Here is a 19,688-nt window from a genome sequence, read left to right on the forward strand (position 1 = left end):
CACAATAGAATTTGGCCCAGCACTGTGTAAAATATAAGAATATTAGTAGTACCCCATGTACAAGTCATGGACTTCTGAGGTCCTAATGTCCTCATATTTTACAACAGGGGGTATATCATTTATGTGACAGATATTAGATTACAAAGCACCAAATATAACTGATGACATCACTAAGCACTGTGTGTAAGGAATAATTTACAGTATATTCAGGGTTCTTTTCTATTATATTTTAAATTAGGGGGTATGTTATTTAGTAATACATCCTTTCAAAGGGTCATGATATAAGTGATATCACTAAGCATTTATAACTTATGACACTGCTACTGAGTGCTACTTATTGTATAATATTATTCTATTAGTCTGCACTAACATTAAAAGAAAATGCAATGTATTAACAATATGTCATTTAATGAGTATGCATACTCACATGTACAGACACACAGACATGGCTTTATGCATTCTACCTGAAAAGAAGGTAAACAATTAGAGCTAATTCTCAGTGGCGTTGAAGGGGTTGAAAGGTGTATGAAGCACCTAGCGTAAGGGCAGAGCTTGTTAAGGGGTGTGTCTGATGCCAGGATCCTTTCTCTCTGCCTGATAAAAGCTGGAAGCACCTGTTCTGTTTTACACCTTTCCTAGCAGTCTCTCCCCTGCAAACCAGTTCTGGAAGTTGTTCTGGAACCATGCTTAAGCAGTATTATTTTTTGGCTCTACATCAAGCATTCTTGCTTTTCCTTCCATGGTTGCTGCTGGATATTCCCACTCATGTTTATGGACAACAGCTTCATGCTTGCAAAGAAGTAAGTAGCAACAGCAAGAAGTAGCATGACTTGTGATATAGGGTTTCTTATTATTTTTTGTTAGTACAAATAAATAAAATGGAGACTTTGGAAAGTGTATATACTAGTTTTATTGGTCTGTGAGAAAGAAGAGTTGATATACCAGTTCCTGAGAATTTCCTATCTTTTAATTACATGGCAGCTGTTAAAAGTCACGTGGCAATGCCATATGTTATACAGTACATGATATAGAGCACTCTCAGACAATATATATTAAAAAGTTGCAAGGTACAAACAACATAGCATTTTACTAAATATCTTCTATGTTAATGTAAACTGATTTTATTCATTGAAAATATAGCCATCTAATTGGTCATACTGGAACACGTTTTTATACATTTATTTGCACAAAATAATCTACCAGTAACCAAGGGTCATGTATATTATAGTTTTTACAAAATATATAAACAAAGACATGTATAAAGTGAAGTATGGCAAGGCAATTAAAAAAATATGGAGGTGTATGCTCTCTGCAGCTTGGTATTATGATATATATTAAGGATGCTATGTAATGAAAGGTATTAATAAATGAAAACTCACACAATAATGATAGAAAGCTGCATTTTGCAGTTCTAATTCAGTTGCAGGTTTCCAAAATGTCACCCCTCCGCCAGTCAACTATAATTTTCATGGTGCCCAGTGATGTGGAATGGGGATGTAGGCGGAGTGGGGACAGACTGCAGACAGGTAGATAGGCAGAGGGGTCTAGAGTCAGGTGTTAGGGTAGGAAGGGATTGGAGATTAACCCACCACTGTGCTCATTAGACAGTTTATGAAATTACAAATTTTAGTTGTGCATTGTGCAAATGTAGTCATATTTTTGAGTAATGCTTGTAGGTGGTGTGATTTTCTTTATACAAAATGAGTAATTTCAGTAAGTTATTTAATTATATACAGGGGTGCAAATGAAATATCATTTTTTTTCTGAGGTTGAGTCAGTGTCTGTTCACAATACATAAATAAAAACTATTTGCATTTTTTTCCACTAATGTCTTACATAATGGAGTCAAGTTTTTATTAAGCTTTATTATGCAAGGTAATTTATTAAGAGGAGCAACAGTGTAGTAATTTAAAACGTGATATGAAGTCTTTAAAGAAAGGAAATAACCATGAACTACTGAAGATATAATATCCAGAATAAAATTATGATGAATTAAATGATTGGTTAAATTGTGTGCAATGCACCCTTGTGCCATTCATTTGGTAAAGGTGGCCATACATGGGCTGAATAAAGCTGCTGATGGGCTGGGATGGCAGCTTATCGACAGGTGTATGGGGACTTTCAATGTTTTTACCAACCAATATCTGTCAGTTGTGCAGGTTGAAAAATCCCATTGGGATGAGAGCTGTATCAGCTGTATCCCTACCATTGTGATCCAATCCTTTGGCCCAAGGGCTAAACAGTGGGATCAACTCGTCAATCAGTAGATCTTTCAGTGTATGGGCAACTTAAAACTTAGGCTGGGGTCCATCAGGAACTAGACAGCGGGTGCGAGAGGTAGCCCTTGAGAGTAGTTATTTTTAACATGGTTTATTCAGTGATATCATCAATATGACTGACTCTTTCAAAGCACATTATCAGAAGTTAAATGACCTTACATATTTTGGCCAAAGTGTGGCACTTACATCAAATTTTTTTCAACAATTATTTGTAAACAGTGAAGCTGTGTGTTGGCAATCACTCTCCTTTTTTTGTTCAAATTATGGCTTTTTATCATTTCCAGCAGCTGTTCAACACCTGAATGTAGGTTAGCCCAAGTTCTGACAAATGTATTTCTAGCAGTTGGCCAGTGCTACACTGTTGACTCAGTACAGGTGTATCTTAGTTAGCTAGAGCTAAAAAGCTCTCTGCCCTTTTTCACTACAGCTTCAAAGTTAAGGGAAAGTACAATATGCTCTTACTTCTCAGTTATACTGTTTGCTGGGGGACAAATGATTTTGAATACAGTATAAATTTAGAATATTAACAGGGCCTTGACATGGCACATGAGCTTGGATATTTTGGCCAAATTGTAGTACTAGCACCTGAATTATTTGTAGACTGAAACTATGAAGTGACAATCATTCTCCTTTTTGTGTTTAAATAATCGCTTGTATGTTTTTTAATGTACCCACTTTTGTAAAATAATAGGACATTAAGACACCTTGGAGTTCCATAACCAGTATAAGAGCACACAGTCTTGGGCTTTGTGCTTTTATACAGTTGTGGGACTTCTTGGTGACTTAAAATATCCTTATATTGTATTTTACAACAGGGGGTACAGTATTCACTGTATAATAACTTATTGCACTATTGATATAAATATGGTCCAAGTAACATATGGATTTTTAAAGAGGTTGTTCACCTTCAAATTAACTTTTAGTACGATGTAAAGAGTGAAATTCAGAGAAATTCTGAGGGATTTGCAATTGGTTTTAATGTTTTATTATTTGTGGTTTTTGAGTTATTTAGCTTTTTATTCAGAAGCTCTCCAGTTTGCAATTTCAGCAATCTGTAGCTAGGGTCCAAATTACCCTAGCTACTATGCATTGATTTGAATAAGAGACTGGAATATGCATAGGAGAGGGCCTGAATAGACAGATGTGAAATAAAAAGTAGGAATAACAATTAATATGTAGAATTACAGAGCATTTGTCTTTTAGATGGGTCAGTGACCAACATTTGAGAATCGTATAGAGTCAGAATACAATAATTCAAAAATAATAATATAATAATAAATAAAAAAAATGAAGGTCAATTGCAAAGTTGCATAGAATTAGCCATTCTATAACATACTAAAAATTAACGTAACCAACCCTTTAATCACATACTCTAGCATTGAATCAGTCTAAAAAAAAGAATTGCATACTGTGCAATTAGAGGGACTTTAAAAATACTAGATGGTATTTGCATGCTTGCAAATAATTAAAAAGCATATCATATTAAAACACTCACACTTACAACATATTAAACAACCGATAATATAGAAAAAAAAAATTACATTTAGGAGCTGATTTACTAATACTTGATTTAATCTATTTTTTTCTGAAAACAAATCCGAGCAAACTCCCTTTTAATAATAATTTTTCTGGGCTAAAAGACAAAACATCACAACAAAATCGTCAATTCACATCGTATGATTGATTATACGAAAACTCAGTTTTATCGACTTTTTCGGATTATCGGACGAACACCCCGAATTTTTCAGATTTTCCAGGCAAAATCACAATTGCAGGGAAATCTGCCATTGCCTTCTACATGACCTCAACAATTTTGAGATGGCGTATTTTCGGATTCGGATTTTAGCAGGGGGGAATGATAAATCTAAAACTTTGAGTTTTTTTCTTCTCCACAAAACATTTTGCTCACAAGCCACTGGTTGGGGATCACTGCTCTAGGGCCTGTCAGCCTTTACACCAAATACCTAATTGTAGATGCAATAAAATTGAAACAACCTGATGCTGGACTGTTTATAGTTATTATACAATTACTCGCAAGGACTGAAACCTCCATTCCTAGTGGAAAGAAAATAAATGAAGGCAGCAAGGAGATTAAGGACATAAATGCAAACACATTACACCTGCTTCGCACACCCTTTCCAAACAGGTACTACCTGTCATCATTACTCAGGTTAGCTAAGTGCTTTTCACTAAAATGTACACTTTCTCTTTCTTTTATTTTCATTAGCCTCCATTTTGTAACAAAGTAACCAACTGTGTGTGTGTAATCTGAGGATAAAACAGTTTTTAATATAAAGTAAATGGAACTAGAACCAGTTTGCTCATTCTGAGTTGGGTTTCTATATTTGCATTATGTTTGTATGATTGTGTAGCTACAAGTGAATAATCTGCTTCTAGTATACTACCAAATGTACTTTGACCTGCACTCCAAAAAAAAAGCAATAGCATTGAGAGGGCAGCAATTCCTAGTATCTGTCATGTTGATTGTGAACAATAGTTACATAGTTACATAGTTACATAGTTAAATTGGGTTGAAAAAAGACAAAGGGGCAAATTCACTAAGATGCGAAGTTGCGCCAGGCGCAACTTCACCGCACTTCGCCGCATTTCGCCGCACTTCGCCAGGCGTAGTTTCGCCAGCGCTTCGCAAATTCACTAAAATCCGAAGTTGCGCACAGGGGTAGCGTAAGGTTGCGGAGTTGCGCTAGCGTTCTTTCGCTATATAAAGCGAAGTTGCGCTAGCGAAGGCTAATTTGCATACGGTGCGAAATTCAAATTTCAATGGAGGAACACGTATCTGCACTACAAATGCCTAGAAAACCTTCAAATCTGCAAATAAAAATTTTATTTTGCCCTACACATGTGCCCACTGTCTAGGTAAGTTGCCATGAGTCAGGAAATGTAGGGGGGAGGAAGGGGAGCCCCAAAAAATTTTCGATCTTTTTCAGCCTATCAGCCATCATGTAGAAAACACGCCAGCGTTTTTTGGGACTTAGAAAAAATTTTGACTTTTTTTTAAACAATCCCTATCTACTCTATTGCGCTTCGCCAGGTCTGAGGTGGCGAAGGAAGTCTAGCGTAAAAGGTAGCGTTCACTACACTGCGCAAGTTAGTGAATTTGCGTAGTTTCGTCGCTAGCGAAGATTCGCCTGGCGTAAGGTTGCGAAGTAACACTAGCGAAACTACGCCAGCGTTCGTTAGTGAATTTGCGCAGTAGCGAAAATGCCAAACGCTAGCGAATTAACGCTAGCGTTCGGCGCTTCGCGCCTTAGTGAATTTGCCCCAAAGTCCATCAAGTTCAAACCCTCCAAATGAAAACCCAGCATCCATACATACACCCATCCCTACTTTTAATTAAATTCTATATACCCATACCTATACTAACTATAGAGCTTAGTATCAGAATAGCCTTTGATATTATGTCTGTCCAAAAAATCATCCAAGCCATTCTTAAAGGCATTAACTGAATCAGCCATCACAACATCACCCGGCAGTGCATTCCACAACCTCACTATCCTGACTGTGAAGAACCCCCTACGTTGCTTCAAATGAAAGTTCTTTTCTTCTAGTCTAAAGGGGTGGCCTCTGGTACGGTGATCCACTTTATGGGTAAAAAGGTCCCCTGCCATTTGTCTATAATGTCCTCTAATGTACTTGTAAAGTGTAATCATGTCCCCTCGCAAGCGCCTTTTTTCCAGAGAAAACAACCCCAACCTTGACAGTCTACCCTCATAATTTAAGTCTTCCGTCCCTCTAACCAATTTAGTTGCACGTCTCTGCACTCTCTCCAGCTCATTTATATCCCTCTTAAGGACTGGAGTCCAAAACTGAACTGCATACTCCAGATGAGGCCTTACCAGGGACCTATAAAGAGGCATAATTATGTTTTCATCCCTTGAGTTAATGCCCTTTTTTATGCAAGACAGAACTTTATTTGCTTTAGTAGCCACAGAATGACACTGCCCAGAATTAGACAACGTGTTATCTACAAAGACCCCTAGATCCTTCTCATTTAAGTAAACTCCCAACACACTGCCATTTAGTGTATAACTTGCATTTATATTATTTTTGCCAAAGTGCATAACCTTGCATTTATCAACATTGAACCTCATTTTCCAGTTTGCTGCCCAGTTTTCCAGTTTAGACAAATCACTCTGCAAAGTGGCAGCATCCTGCATGGAACCTATAGTTCTGCACAATTTAGTATCATCTGCAAAAATAGAAACAGTACTTTCAATGCCCACCTCCAGGTCATTAATAAACAAGTTGAAAAGCAAGGGACCTAGTACAGAGCCCTGCGGTACTCCACTAACAACACTGGTCCAATTAGAAAATGTTCCATTTACCACCACTCTTTGTAGTCTATCTTTTAGCCAGTTCTCTATCCAGGTACAAATACTATGTTCCAGGCCAAAATTCCTTAATTTAACCAGTAACCTTTTGTGTGGCACTGTATCAAATGCTTTAGCAAAGTCTAAGTAAATCACATCCACTACCATCCCAGAATCGAGGTCTCTACTTACATTCTCATAAAAAGAAATTAAGTTAGTCTGGCAAGATCTATTACGCATAAAACCATGCTGGCACAAACTCATAGAATTATGATTTGCTATGAAGTCCAGTATCTTATCCTTTATTAACCCTTCAAAAAGCTTTCCTACCACTGACGTCAGACTAATTGGCCTATAGTTTTGAGGCTGAGAACGGGATCCTTTTTTGAATAGAGGCACCACATTAGCAATTCGCCAGTCTCTCAGCACTATGCCAGATCTCAATGAATCCTGAAAAATTAAGTAAAGAGGTTTGGCAATCACAGAGCTAAGCTCGCTAATTACCCTGGGATGAATACCATCTGGCCCTGGACCTTTGTTAATCTTAACATGTTCTAGTCTCTTTTGAATTTCTTCATGTGTGAACCATGCATCATTAGTTGTATTACTAGAATTGGGACTGTTAAGAAGGAAACCTTCACTTACTGGTTCCTCATTTGTGTAGACAGATGAAAAATATGAGTTCAGAATCTGCGCTTTTATTTTGTTTTCATCAACCAGCTGACCCCCCTCTGATAGTAAGGGTCCCACCCCTTCCTGCTTCATTTTTTTACTATTAACATATTTAAAAAATAATTTTGGATTTTTTTTACTGCTAGCTGCAATATCCTTTTCTATAGCAATTTTAGCTTGCCTTATAGCTTCCTTGCATGATTTATTGGCCTCCTTGTACCTTATAAATGTTTCGGCTGTACCAGCTAACTTGAAAGCCTTAAAAGCACATCTTTTCTTACCCACCTCAACACCAACGCTTCTATTGAACCAAAAAGGTTTTGCTTTGCAACGACGTTCCTTGCTTACAAGTGGAATATACTGACAAGTATATTTATTAAGCAGCGTTTTAAAGACTTCCCATTTTTGTTCTGTGTTTAACCCTGTGAAAAGCATTTCCCACTTAATTTGTTTCAGAGATGCCCTTATACTGTCAAAGTTTGCACGTCTGAAATTTAGTGTTTTAGTCCTCCCTTATAGAATTGCTTCTGCAACAGAATCTCAAAGGAGACCATGTTATGATCACTATTCCCTAAATGCTCACCCACACAAATGTTAGAGATGAGTTCAGTATTGTTAGTTATTACAAGGTCCAAAAGAGAGTTATTCCTAGTAGGTTCTTGAACGAGCTGAAATAAAAAGTTGTCATTCAGCATATTTACAAACCTACTAGCTTTTTCTGTCTTAGCAACCTCATTACCCCAGTCAATGTCTGGATAATTGAAGTCACCCATAGCAACAACTTGACCCAGCTGTGAAGCTGCTTGTATCTGCAAGAGTAGCTGGGCTTCATACTCGACACTTATACAAGGTGGTTTATAGCATACACCAATGATAATTCTTTTTGTTACCTTTTGCCCAGTCAAAATCTCTACCCAGAGTGATTCTACACCCTCACCAGTGCCAGCTATTGTTATTTCTTTAGCGCATGGCTTTAATTTAGGCTTTACATACAAACACATTCCTCCACCCTTTTTAATCCCTCTGTCCCTCCTAAAAAGGGTGTAACCATTTAAATTCACAATCCAGTCACATGTTTCATCCCACCAGGTCTCAGTGATACCAATTATATCATAATTTTTAGAGCATGCAATTAATTCCAGGTCTCCCATTTTACCTGACAAACTCCGTGCATTTGCCAGCATACAGCGGAGGTTACTACTTTTACTTTTGAAATTTGCATTACTTAGTGAAGAATTATACGTTAAGTTAGTATTATTCTGTTTTCCTTGTAACAGAGGGACCTCCTTAGCTGGTAAACTGTATGCCCCCCTCACTCCTCCCCCATGACCCCTTACTAACCCCACTGCCCCGTCTACCCTAGCTTCCCCATAATTCTTTATCTCACCCACCCCCCCTTGCCTAGTTTAAACACTCCTCCAACCTCTTAGCCATTCTTTCCCCTAGCACCGCGGACCCCCTTCCATTGAGGTGCAAACCGTCACGACTGTATAGGTTGTACCCCAACGAAAAATCGGCCCAGTGCTCTAGGAACCCAAACCCTTCCTTCCTGCACCAAGACTTGAGCCACGCATTTAGTGTTACCAGCTGAAATTCCTTAGGTCAATGCCACACGGGGCTGAAAATCAGCCTGCTGAATTACACATGCTGAGAATCAGTCCCTAAGCTGGCATTAGTATTCTGTCCGATCTGCACCTGGAATGCTTATTTCGGCCTGGGTGCAGGCACACAATGCAGATTTCAGCAGGCCAGTTTTCAGCCTGGTGTGGCATTAGCCTTGCTCCTTAAAGGACAAGGCAACCCCTTGAAACAGCAATCCTCCCACTTGAAGTCAGCACCCTAGGCAACCTGGCCAGTTTCAGCTCTCAATAGATGTGCTTGCGCATGTGCGAATGACATGCCTACTATACTTACCATTAGTATGCTTACTATGCCTACTTGTAGTCCCTGTTCGTCCCTCCTGAACCACTAGGTTTTCTTTTTATTTATTTATTTATTTTACTTTTTTCAGGAATACAATAAGCAGCTCTCAATGCCTTCTTTGTTGTGCCACCATTTTCTCTCTTCACCAAGATAGCTGCGGGAAGCGAAAGTGCCTGCGCTGATATTTCCCACAACTGTAATGATAAAAAGACTTTATCTGTAGTTTTATAGACATGCATAAGGCAGGAATGGATTGGTACAGGAAAACTTGCATCACTGACATGACTAGTGAGCACTTCTGAAATTAGTAGGCTTACATATTGACAGACTATCTTTATGGGGGTTGCCTTGTCCTTTAGGCTAGGGCCACACAGGAAGATTCAGGGAGATTGGTCGCCTGGCGACTAATCGCTGCGTCTTTGAGGCGACTAATCTCCCTGAATGGCTTGCTGGTATCTCGCACCCGGTAGCGCTAAAGTCGCCTGCGCCTATTCACACGTGGCAATACGTTTTTCAAACTCGCTTGAAATTGCCTCACAATGCAATTTCGAGCGACTTTGAAAAACGTGTCGCCGCGTGTGAATAGGCGCAGGCGAATTTAGCGCTAGCGGGTTCGAGATACCAGCAAGCCATTCAGGGAGATTAGATGCGGCGATTAGTCGCCAGGCGACGAATCTCCCTGAAATCTTCCTGTGTGGCCTAGCCCTTAAGGCTAATTCCACATGAGGCTGATTCTTGGCTGCAGATAAAGACATGCTGACAATCAGTCTGGGTGCAGGTACGTGTAGCGGATCTCAGTGCCGAAATGCATGGTATCAAAATCTGTTCCATGACATCTAATGCCAGTCGATGGGCTGATTCTTAAAGAATCAGCCCCAAGTGCCAATAGCCTTTAGGGTTCTTATACATAGATGTTTACATGCGTTAATAATTCAAGTTCTTTTGTGGATATAGGACTAATGCCACGCAAGGGCTGATCTCAGCCCGTGGTAAAAAGCAGGCTGAATATCAGTCCCTATGCTGGCATCTGCTTCGTCATCACCTGCACCTGCATACATATGCCTGCACCTGGGCCGATTCACTGGTTCTGGGTGCAAGTGAAGAATGAAGCAGATGCCAGCATAGGGCTTGACTGCATTTTACATCAATGCCGAGAACAGCCCTCGTGTGGCATTAGCCTCAAACACAGCTCTATATTCTATTGTCTTATGAACACGTCAAGCACAAAAAGAGTGCAGCACATTGCATTTAAAATAACTCAGACAGTGACACTTGACTGCGATAAAACACAATTGTAAGCAGAATATAATTGAATCAATTAGCTGAAGCATTTAGGAGTATTCAATTCTGTTTCACATACTGTGGGTAAAACAAATGAGTCAGGTAACTGTGCAAAGGTTTTTTTATTTGCTCACATTCATCCAAATCATTTTTATACATACAAAGTATACAAACTAAAATGCAGCTTTAACTACCCAGAATTTCAGTGCTTTTTTTTACTTGCATTCGGATATTAACCCTTCAGTCTACAAATTTTCTGTGTGCTCCTCATTTGGTTATACCTTAATGTGCACACAGCTAAGAGGGAACATATCTGTTGACACTATTTTAATGTGTGGGATATACAGATCTCTGCTGGGATCTGAATATGTAGATAAGCATTCAGGATTCAGTTGCTGTGGGAGACCAAAGGGTTAGCTGTATGCTTTCATTTCTGTCCTGAATATATCTTAATCAAACAGCAAATGTTTTGAAACAGAACCAGAAGACAGTTGCATGAAGAAGAAACTTTCCACCCTGCTAAGCTCAAAATAAAGACCTAAGTGTTTCCATCCATAACTAACACAAACCTTAAAAGAGCACCTTTCTGAGTGGCTAAAACATAAGCAGGTAGCATGTGGTCTGAATATTCAATCTGTCCATTTGAACAGATTGAATCACCTTGCTGTAACAAATTGAATTTGGGTGGAGGGTGGAAGGGCGGGGGAGTTAATACAGTCCAAAGTTATTCTATCTGAAACATCAGTGTGTTACTGGCAGTACACAGTATTATTATTATTAACATGTATTTATATAGCGCCAACATATTGCGTAGCACTGTAAAGTAAATGTGATTATACAACTGAATCACTTGAATTATATACATAGAACATATGGAGTTACATACATCACAATCAATACAGGTACAAAAAGTTGAGGAAGGCCCTATGCATAGGCATACACTCTAAGGGTAGGGACACACTGGGCGATTTGGGGAGTTTTAGTCGCCTGGCGACTAATCGCCGCGACTTTTCTCCCCGAATGCCTCCCCTCGCTCTGCGCCTGGCTAAAATGAAAAATCGCCTGCGCTAATCACACGCGGCGATTCGTTTTCCGAAGTCGCCCGAAGTTTCCTCGTGAGGCAACTTCGGGCGATTTCGGAAAACGAATCGCCGCGTGTGATTAGCGCAGGCGATTTTTCATTTTAGCCAGGCGCAGAGCGAGGGGAGGCATTCGGGGAGAAAAGTCGCGGCGATTAGTCGCCAGGCGACTAAAACTCTCCAAATCGCCCAGTGTGTCCCTACCCTAAAGGGAAGAGAGTAATACACAAGGTGTGGGAGTGGGCAAGATCAAATTAAGTGGGTGAGAAATGTGGTACTGTATGTGGTGTTGTGTTTGGTAGTTAAGCAGAGTGAGGATAGGCTTCTCGAAAGAAGTGCGTTTTAAGAGATTTCTTGAAAGCAGAAAGGTTGGGAGAAAGTCGGACAGACCGTGGGAGAGAGTTCCAGAGGAGGGGTGCAGCCCTTGCAAAGTCTTAAATGTGAACATTGTGAGGAGGTAATGAAAGAAGAGTTGAGTAGCAGGTCAGTAGAGGAGCGTAGTAAGCGGTTGGTGAGTATATAGAGATGAGTTCAGAGATGTAGGGTGGGGCAGAGTTATGAAGTGCTTTGAAAGTCAGTGTCATTAATTTGAATTTGATTCTGAAAGGTAACGGAAGCCAGTGCAGGGATTGACAGAATGGCGAGGCAAATATGAAGTTTAGGGGTGGAGGATAAAGAAATACAGGTGTCTCAAATCCACCTCCAAGCAATAAACACAAAGAGGTATTTAAAATGCAAAATTAAGTGGTTATGTACAATTTTCTAGTACAGCTGGAGGACAGGAGCATCTGCAACCTAGTCTGTCCTCTAAGTCATTCTGGGGCTCATTTATAAACACTGGGCAACTTTGCACCTGGGCAGTAACCCATAGCAACCAATCAGTGATTATCTTTTCTCAGCCAGCTGCTGGTAGAACAATAAAAGCACGTATCTGATAGGATTCTATGGGTTACTGCCAGGTGCAAATTTGCCTGGTTTTTATAAATGACCCCTTGTGTGTTTTGAAGCCCTGGCATTAGCGAGAACAATAATACACAATTCTGTCGTTTATGCATGAAAAAAAAAACTTTTTTGTGAAATCTACCAGGGAAAACGTTGTACCTGCTGTCAGGACTTAGTCAGAATATCCCTTATGTCTGAACCTTATGTCTCCACCATGGTCCACAGGCACCCTCATGGGCACCCTTTGGCTGCCGGTGGGTAGCTGTAGGTTGCCATTTGGCCAGTTTGGTCTGCATAAACAAATCCATGCAGGTCTCTGAAATATAGTGTCAAATGTTGTACTTTAACTCTTTAGTAAATTAGGTCCAGTGTCTATATCTTTACTGGGAGATCCCCAACCTGCAACCTGTTTTTTTCCTTGTTAGAAATAGATGGTACCCTGCATCTTCCTGTCAGAAACTACGGTGTCCCAAAATATTCCTGCATTTGGCTGGTATGAGACGGAGGATATTCCTCCCAGCTTTTTCCATGTATAGTTTAAAAAAATATTTATAGTGTGCTGTAATCAGGTGCATTTGTTGTGTCTAACCCTTTTAGGGTAATGATACATGAAGAGATGGCAAGGTATTTTCAGGACATTCGTCACTCGCAGGAAGTGCAGATTTTCAGTGGGTGTTAAATCTCCTGAAAATACTAATCCATCCAGATCAATTGCAATCCAACAGTAAAACACTTTACATACAGCGATCCTGGATAATCACAAAAAAATAAATATAAAATTGACATACCTTCGGAAATGTACACGTTAGATTTAAAGGAAAAAAAACACCAGTCACCTTTGATCGCTTTGGGGATAACAAAAGTATAAATAGAGCAAAAAGGTGTAACAAATTATCCAATTATGAAATCATAAATATATATTAAAAAAAAATGTATTGTCCTATTTTCCAATACTTAAATGAATCACATTAAAATAACTAGCTGTTAACAACAATTCATTATACATAAGATCACAAACACATCTCAAAGATATTTGTGGCAGCTCAGAATCATTCAGATATCTAAACTAAATAGTTGTTATTGGGGTATTTGCTGTAGAGGTTGCCCTTGAGGTCAGTATCACGCCAAGATGTTTCTCCACCTGTGTTTCTACCAGTAACAGAACTAATCGATTCTGGGCGCAGGATGTGCACCCGGGCCCCCACCCCTCTACCTCTAGACATGCTACATTCACGGTTTCCTTATCACCACGCTGCGGCATGATCATAGGCGGGCCCTGAGGGGGAGCAGACCCTGGTGCAATTGCACCTTCTGCTCCCCCGCTAGTTACTCCACTGGTTTCTACAGCCTGCTTTGCCACTGACCTAATGGTAAGCTCACTTCATGCTAGGCTGCAGAGATTTTATCCACACCCATTTTGTAAGTGTATGAGGCATGATGTTATCTCTGGGTTGACAACTGGGGCCTGACTAATTTACTCTTGAAGAGCAGTAACCCATATCTCCCGACATGTGGAAACAGAAAGAGGTACAAAAATATTTGCCGTGCGTAGTGCGGTGAAATGTTTTGACCATGCCCCTTTTGTGACCACACCCCCTATTTATCATGCCCATTTTACAAAATTTGCCAGGTTATGAAAGTTTGTAGTTTGTATGTAGTTTTTATGTTTTATTACAGTTTTACTAATGAAGGTGAATTGCCCTTTAAGATGTGAGTATAATTCTCCCAAGAGACAAAACTGTTACAAATGTATCTTAAGTATCTATTCTGGGCTCTCTGCCAAGAGCCAATTAAGTTAGAAACATTGCATCTTTTTTGGCTGTTCAGCATACCTCCCAAACGTCCCTTTTTCGGAGGGACAATCCCTCTTTTGACAGCTCAACCTGCAGTCCCTCATTTGTACTGGAAAGTCCCTATTTTCTCTGCACTGAACAGCCAGAAAGAAACAAAGTTTCTAACTTAATTGGCTTTTAGCAGAGAACACAGAACAGTTAATAGGTGCAAATAAGATACTTTGTAACAATTTTGAGACACAAAAAACTGTTTAGATAAGGAGAATTAATTTCAAACTTTCATAACCTGCCAAATTTTGTAAAATGAACATGGTAATTAGGGGTGTGGCCACAGAAAGGGGCATAGTCAAAAATTTTGCTGTGCTACGTGCGAAAAAAATTTTTGTCCCTCTTTTTACTTCCAAAATGTTGGGAGGTATGGTTCAGTGCAGAGAAATCGTGACTTTCCATTACAAACGTGTGACTGCAAGTTGAGCTGTCAAAAGAGAGACTGTCCCGCTCAAAACGGGACAGTTGGGAGGTCCGTGGGACTTATCTATACTTGCATATATGCATAATAATAGCATGCACTTTTGATGCATCATCTCTTTGTTGGAGAGAATGCTGATTTTACCTATTTTTCTATAGACAGAAGAATTTTCCTCTTGTAATAAGGCCAACAGTTTGCTATATAATTGGCTATAATATCTGTGTAACAGGTGTATGGATTAGAGGTGCCTCTACCTTTGGGTGCCAGTGGTTCTTAAAACCAGTGAAACAATTTATCAAACAGTTGGTACACTCTCAGAATGCCAATCCCTTCAAATATGCAGGGTGTGTGCTCAGTGGTATAACAATCAGTACATCCCACAAGTAGCCTCAGGTCAGTTACAAACAGAATACTCACAGGCCCTTCTTTTTTCCTTCTCCCACTTTCTGTTGGGTAGTATAGCCTGCCTCTTGGTCACCAACTCTCCATCACTAGACAAAGCCCACAGAGATGTATTACTCCAGGATCTACCTAATCCTTAGCCTGTCCCTGCTACACACAATGCTGGATGGTAATACTTGTGTTTTTTTTTTTTGACAAACAGTGTCTTGTTGAATGTATTATTTATGGAAATTTACATTGTTATAATTTAAATCTATTTTGAAGCCTGCCTGGTACCTAATATAGCTCTAGAGATAGTTTACTTCAGAACAGGGATCATTACACTTTGCAGTGTTCTTCAGGTAAAGACTGCCACTTTTATAGTATTAATATAATAGCTACAGAAGCAAGTTTGAAGAAATGGAAGAAAAAAAAGCCTCTTATCATGGGTAATAGAAAAGTACAAAAACCAGTGACGTATATTCAGGGGTGTTTGTGAGGTGAGAAAGTTAAGAGCTCCTACTAAGGTGTGGATGAAAATCATATGAAATTATTAGAACATATCACCATGGAAATGGTCTTGTGGTTATGTATCTGCATTACACTTTCTTCACAGCCCAGTGCTGTCCTGCACAAACGCTGGGAGTAAAACTAGACGTTTATGACCCTTTTCCCTATAACTCTGCTTTCTCATAATGATGCTTTAACTGCAGCAAGTCTGGGTTGCTTGGAGAGAACGGTGTGCCAAAATATATTACATTTATTGTTTTGAGGTTTGAGCTTTGTGTCAGAATCTCATTGTTCCTAAATATTTTTAGAGTTTTTTTCTGTTTGTTTAGCACAACATTACAGTTGGGTATCTGTTTATCGTGCTGTGTAAAAAGTGGAGTGAAACATTACCGGCAATGTTGCTCATAGCAACCAATCAGATCTTTGCTTTTGTTGAAATCGAATTACTGATTGGTTGCTATGACCAACATTACTGGTAATTCTTCACTTCACTTTTTACACAGCATGATAAATAGGCCCCTTAGTATTTTTGGATTATTCCCAAGGCTTTAGAGTTAAAATTTTATGTTTTACTAAAAGTTATTACAGGTAGGGGCACATTTACTAAATTCGAGAGAAGGATTAGAAAAAAATGTAGAAGTTTTTTTTTGGCTACTTCGACCATCTAATTGGCTACTTCGACCTTCGACTACGACTTCGAATCGAATGATTCGAACTAAAAATCGTTTGACTATTCGACCATTCGATAGCCGCATTACTGTCTCTTTAAAAAAAACTTCGACCCCCTACTTCGCCACCTAAAACCTACCGAGCATCAATGTTAGCCTATGTGGAAGGTCCCCAATAGGCTTTCCAAGGTTTTATTGATCGAAGGAATTTCGTTCGATCGATGGAACGATTTTTCCTTCGATCGTTCGAACGAAGGAAATGCGGTAAATCCTTCGACTTCGATATTCGAAGTCGAAGGATTTTACTTCGACGGTCGAATATCGAGGGTTAATTAACACTCGATATTCAACCCATAGTAAATGTGCCCCGTAGTGTTTTGGGTTATTCTTGCAGGACTTTAGAATAAGTGATTTGGATCTTACTAAAGATTGTTAGGGTTAGAGTTTTGGGGTTTTTAATACTGACTGTTTCTTTTCTCACTGGGTTTTAGGCAGTGGCATAACTTCCATCCACCAGGACCCCCCCCCACCAAACAAAATTGCCTGTATGCAACACCCCATTCCTGCTTGTCTTCTCACCTGCTTGTAAGGCTTGTGTTCCTCTCTGCCTGCTGCACTTTCAGGAGAGTGGCTGGGGAGTGGCGTATTGTAGACAAAAAGTGTGGGTAGACAAAAAGTCAGACCGATCCTAACCTGCCCTTTCTTGATCTGCACCCAACCCTAACACAGTGTGCCTCAGTTATAAAGCCTATATAAAGTGGCGAAGGTAGGGGAAAGAGGGGCATTGTAAGATCGCAGACAGGGTGGGCACATGTTAAAAGGTAAGTCTAAACATTCCAGGGGCCTGTCCAGAAGTCGGCCCAAGCCTGCAAATCACTATTTACCATCAATGCACAGCATTTGCAGTCCAATCTTGGCTTTCAGACTAGTTTGGTTCTAGCCAATAGGGAACCAAGCATTTCCATGCAACATAATGCTTATTGGTTATGTTAACTCTCAGGGTGGTTTCAGATCAGCGCTTGTAAACCGTGTGACAAGCATTTCAGAAGGTCATCAAGAAGGACATGGCTGGGGCTGGTGGTTGAGTTGAATGCTAGGAATTCTTCGAAGATGTCACTGTAGTGCTACAGAAAGGCGTTGAATACAGCATATACATATATACTATATCATACATATGTATATATAATTATTATACAATCTCACTGCTCTTTTCAGTTCTTTACAGTGATAGCAGTGCATGTTATTAGCTGGGCTCACTGGACCTACTCATATGATCCTACATTGACGTTTTATACACTAATTGGGTTATAAGGAAAAACATTCATATACAGGTTATAATAGTACGTACTGTCGCAATAGTATGGTCTATTTTTCTGTCACTTCACATCCCCTGTTCAAATTTTTCCATATCTGTATACATAAGTTTACAAATGTGATGCTCCTTTTGTGATGATCAACAGAAATGTAGAATGAAAAACTCTTGTTATATACAACAGGAAATTTGTTGCCAAAAAATAGTTTATTTCAAGGTGTTCAGTCAACAGATAGACAAACATTATGTTAAAAAATGATTTCTAATTTTTGAAGTTACTAGTACTTTTATTTACATGGTGCCAATGGTGGGTGGGGAAGGTGGTTTTAAGCATTTTAATATAATGAGGCATTTTTAATGTAATGTAATGGTCGGGTGAGTAAAAAAAATGTCATGCAAAATTCCTGAAATCTCCCTGTTTACCAAAACTCTCATTGTTTAACCAGGCAGAGGTTAAGTATCTTCAAACAGCAGCAGGGCAGCCATCAGGGGGGGGCAGGGGGGAGAGTTGTAGGGGGCCCGAGGGTAAGGGGGGCCCGGCCACGCCACACTTACTTGATTAGCCGGGCCCCCCATCTTTCTGAGAGCTGCTGACTTTGGGAAGGCATGGATGTTTAAGGGGCCCTGGCCACCAATTTTCTTATAATGTGGGGGGGGGCTGGCCACAAATGTTTTTTTGTGGGGGGCCCTGACCACCAATATCTTTTTATTTTTTATTAACATGTGGGAATCTTAGCCACCAATATTATTTTTGTTTTTTTACTGTGTGGTGGGGGGCGCACCTGTGGGGTGGGGAGGGCGGACCTGTAGGTGGGGCTTGCGGTGGGCGCAGCCCAGGGGGCCCAGGAAATTATGTCGTATGTGGCCCTATGATTTCTGATGGCGGTCCTGAACAGCAGCATGGTAAAGTTAATTATCCTTTTAGGTAAATAGAATTTGATCCACTTTAATCTTGTTGGACAGTTGCCCTGATACTGAGATTATGTCTATAATTCCTTCCTTAAAGTAAGACGTGCTTTTTACAACTATCTGCTATAAAGTAATATGAGTAACATGATTCCTCACTGCAAGCATAAAACATGATTACAATGGGATTTATTTAGTATGATGAGTACTACACTGCACCACTGTGGTTACCAATAGCAACCACAGCAATACAGCAATCATTTTTGGTCAGTTTACTAGCAGTTGAAAAATAAAAGTACAGTTAATTGCTATTGGTAACTACACTAATGCAATTGTGCTGTCTTAGTAAGCCCTATCTTTTTCTTCCTTCCATCCCTGTCTTTACAATTTACTGATAGACATGGCATTCGCCATCAGTGCACACACGGGGCTGATTTTCAAAATGCATATTTTTGGGTTTTGCTTCAAAATGAGCTCTGTTTGTGTTGTTAGTACATTTGAAATGGTGGGGGGGGCCATAAATTGATAGATCGTCTTGTCTGGCAAAATTGCCACAAGCAGATCTTAAAACAACAGAACTGACAGCTATTATTCTCTTGCTATATATTGTACCTGCTAGGTACAATATAAGAATAAAAAGGTGAACTCAAACTTCTAATGTTCATTTTTGTTTTGCTTTTCTTTTAAAACCTCCAGGAGCTCTTGGGTATTGTATTCTATGTACAGAGGTCTGCAAGCTGAACAACCCTAAAACTTATGCAACCTGTCTGAAAGCTTGAGAATGCTAGGCAGCAGCTTGCCTAACTTTAAATACAGGCTCATATTACTACATAATATTATATTAATGTGGTCTGAAATTGCCACCCATGTATTATAACAGATAATTGTATGCCAACTAATTATTTCAACAGACCTTCTCAAACAATGTTTCTCAAAAATATTACAATATATGTTGTGTAACCTAATTACATTATCCAGTCTGTAGATTATAGACATCCTTTTTTCTCTGTATTTTTAAAAGGGATCATGTATAGAGTAACATAGTAGCTGAGGATGAAAAAAGCTTGGCAGTGTGGCAGTTGGGTTACTCCTCCAATGTTAAGTTCAGCCACACCCATGATCCATTCTAAACTCTTTTCAAA

At 39.5% G+C, this 19,688-nt stretch overlaps 1 protein-coding gene across 1 annotated transcript in view; it reads left to right on the plus strand.

The window, feature by feature from the left end:
* Window positions 1-603: 603 nt before the first annotated feature.
* The window catches only part of elapor1.L (endosome-lysosome associated apoptosis and autophagy regulator 1 L homeolog), a 47,365-nt gene continuing 28,280 nt past the window's right edge, over window positions 604-19,688 (plus strand). Inside the window, exon 1 of the mRNA XM_018246475.2 lies at window positions 604-800. Coding sequence (XP_018101964.1) covers window positions 684-800 — 117 coding nt within the window. The 5' untranslated portion in view covers window positions 604-683. The remainder of the gene's footprint in view (window positions 801-19,688) is intronic.

Source organism: Xenopus laevis, chromosome 2L, assembly GCF_017654675.1.
Source record: "Xenopus laevis strain J_2021 chromosome 2L, Xenopus_laevis_v10.1, whole genome shotgun sequence".
Classification (NCBI taxonomy): domain Eukaryota; kingdom Metazoa; phylum Chordata; class Amphibia; order Anura; family Pipidae; genus Xenopus; species Xenopus laevis.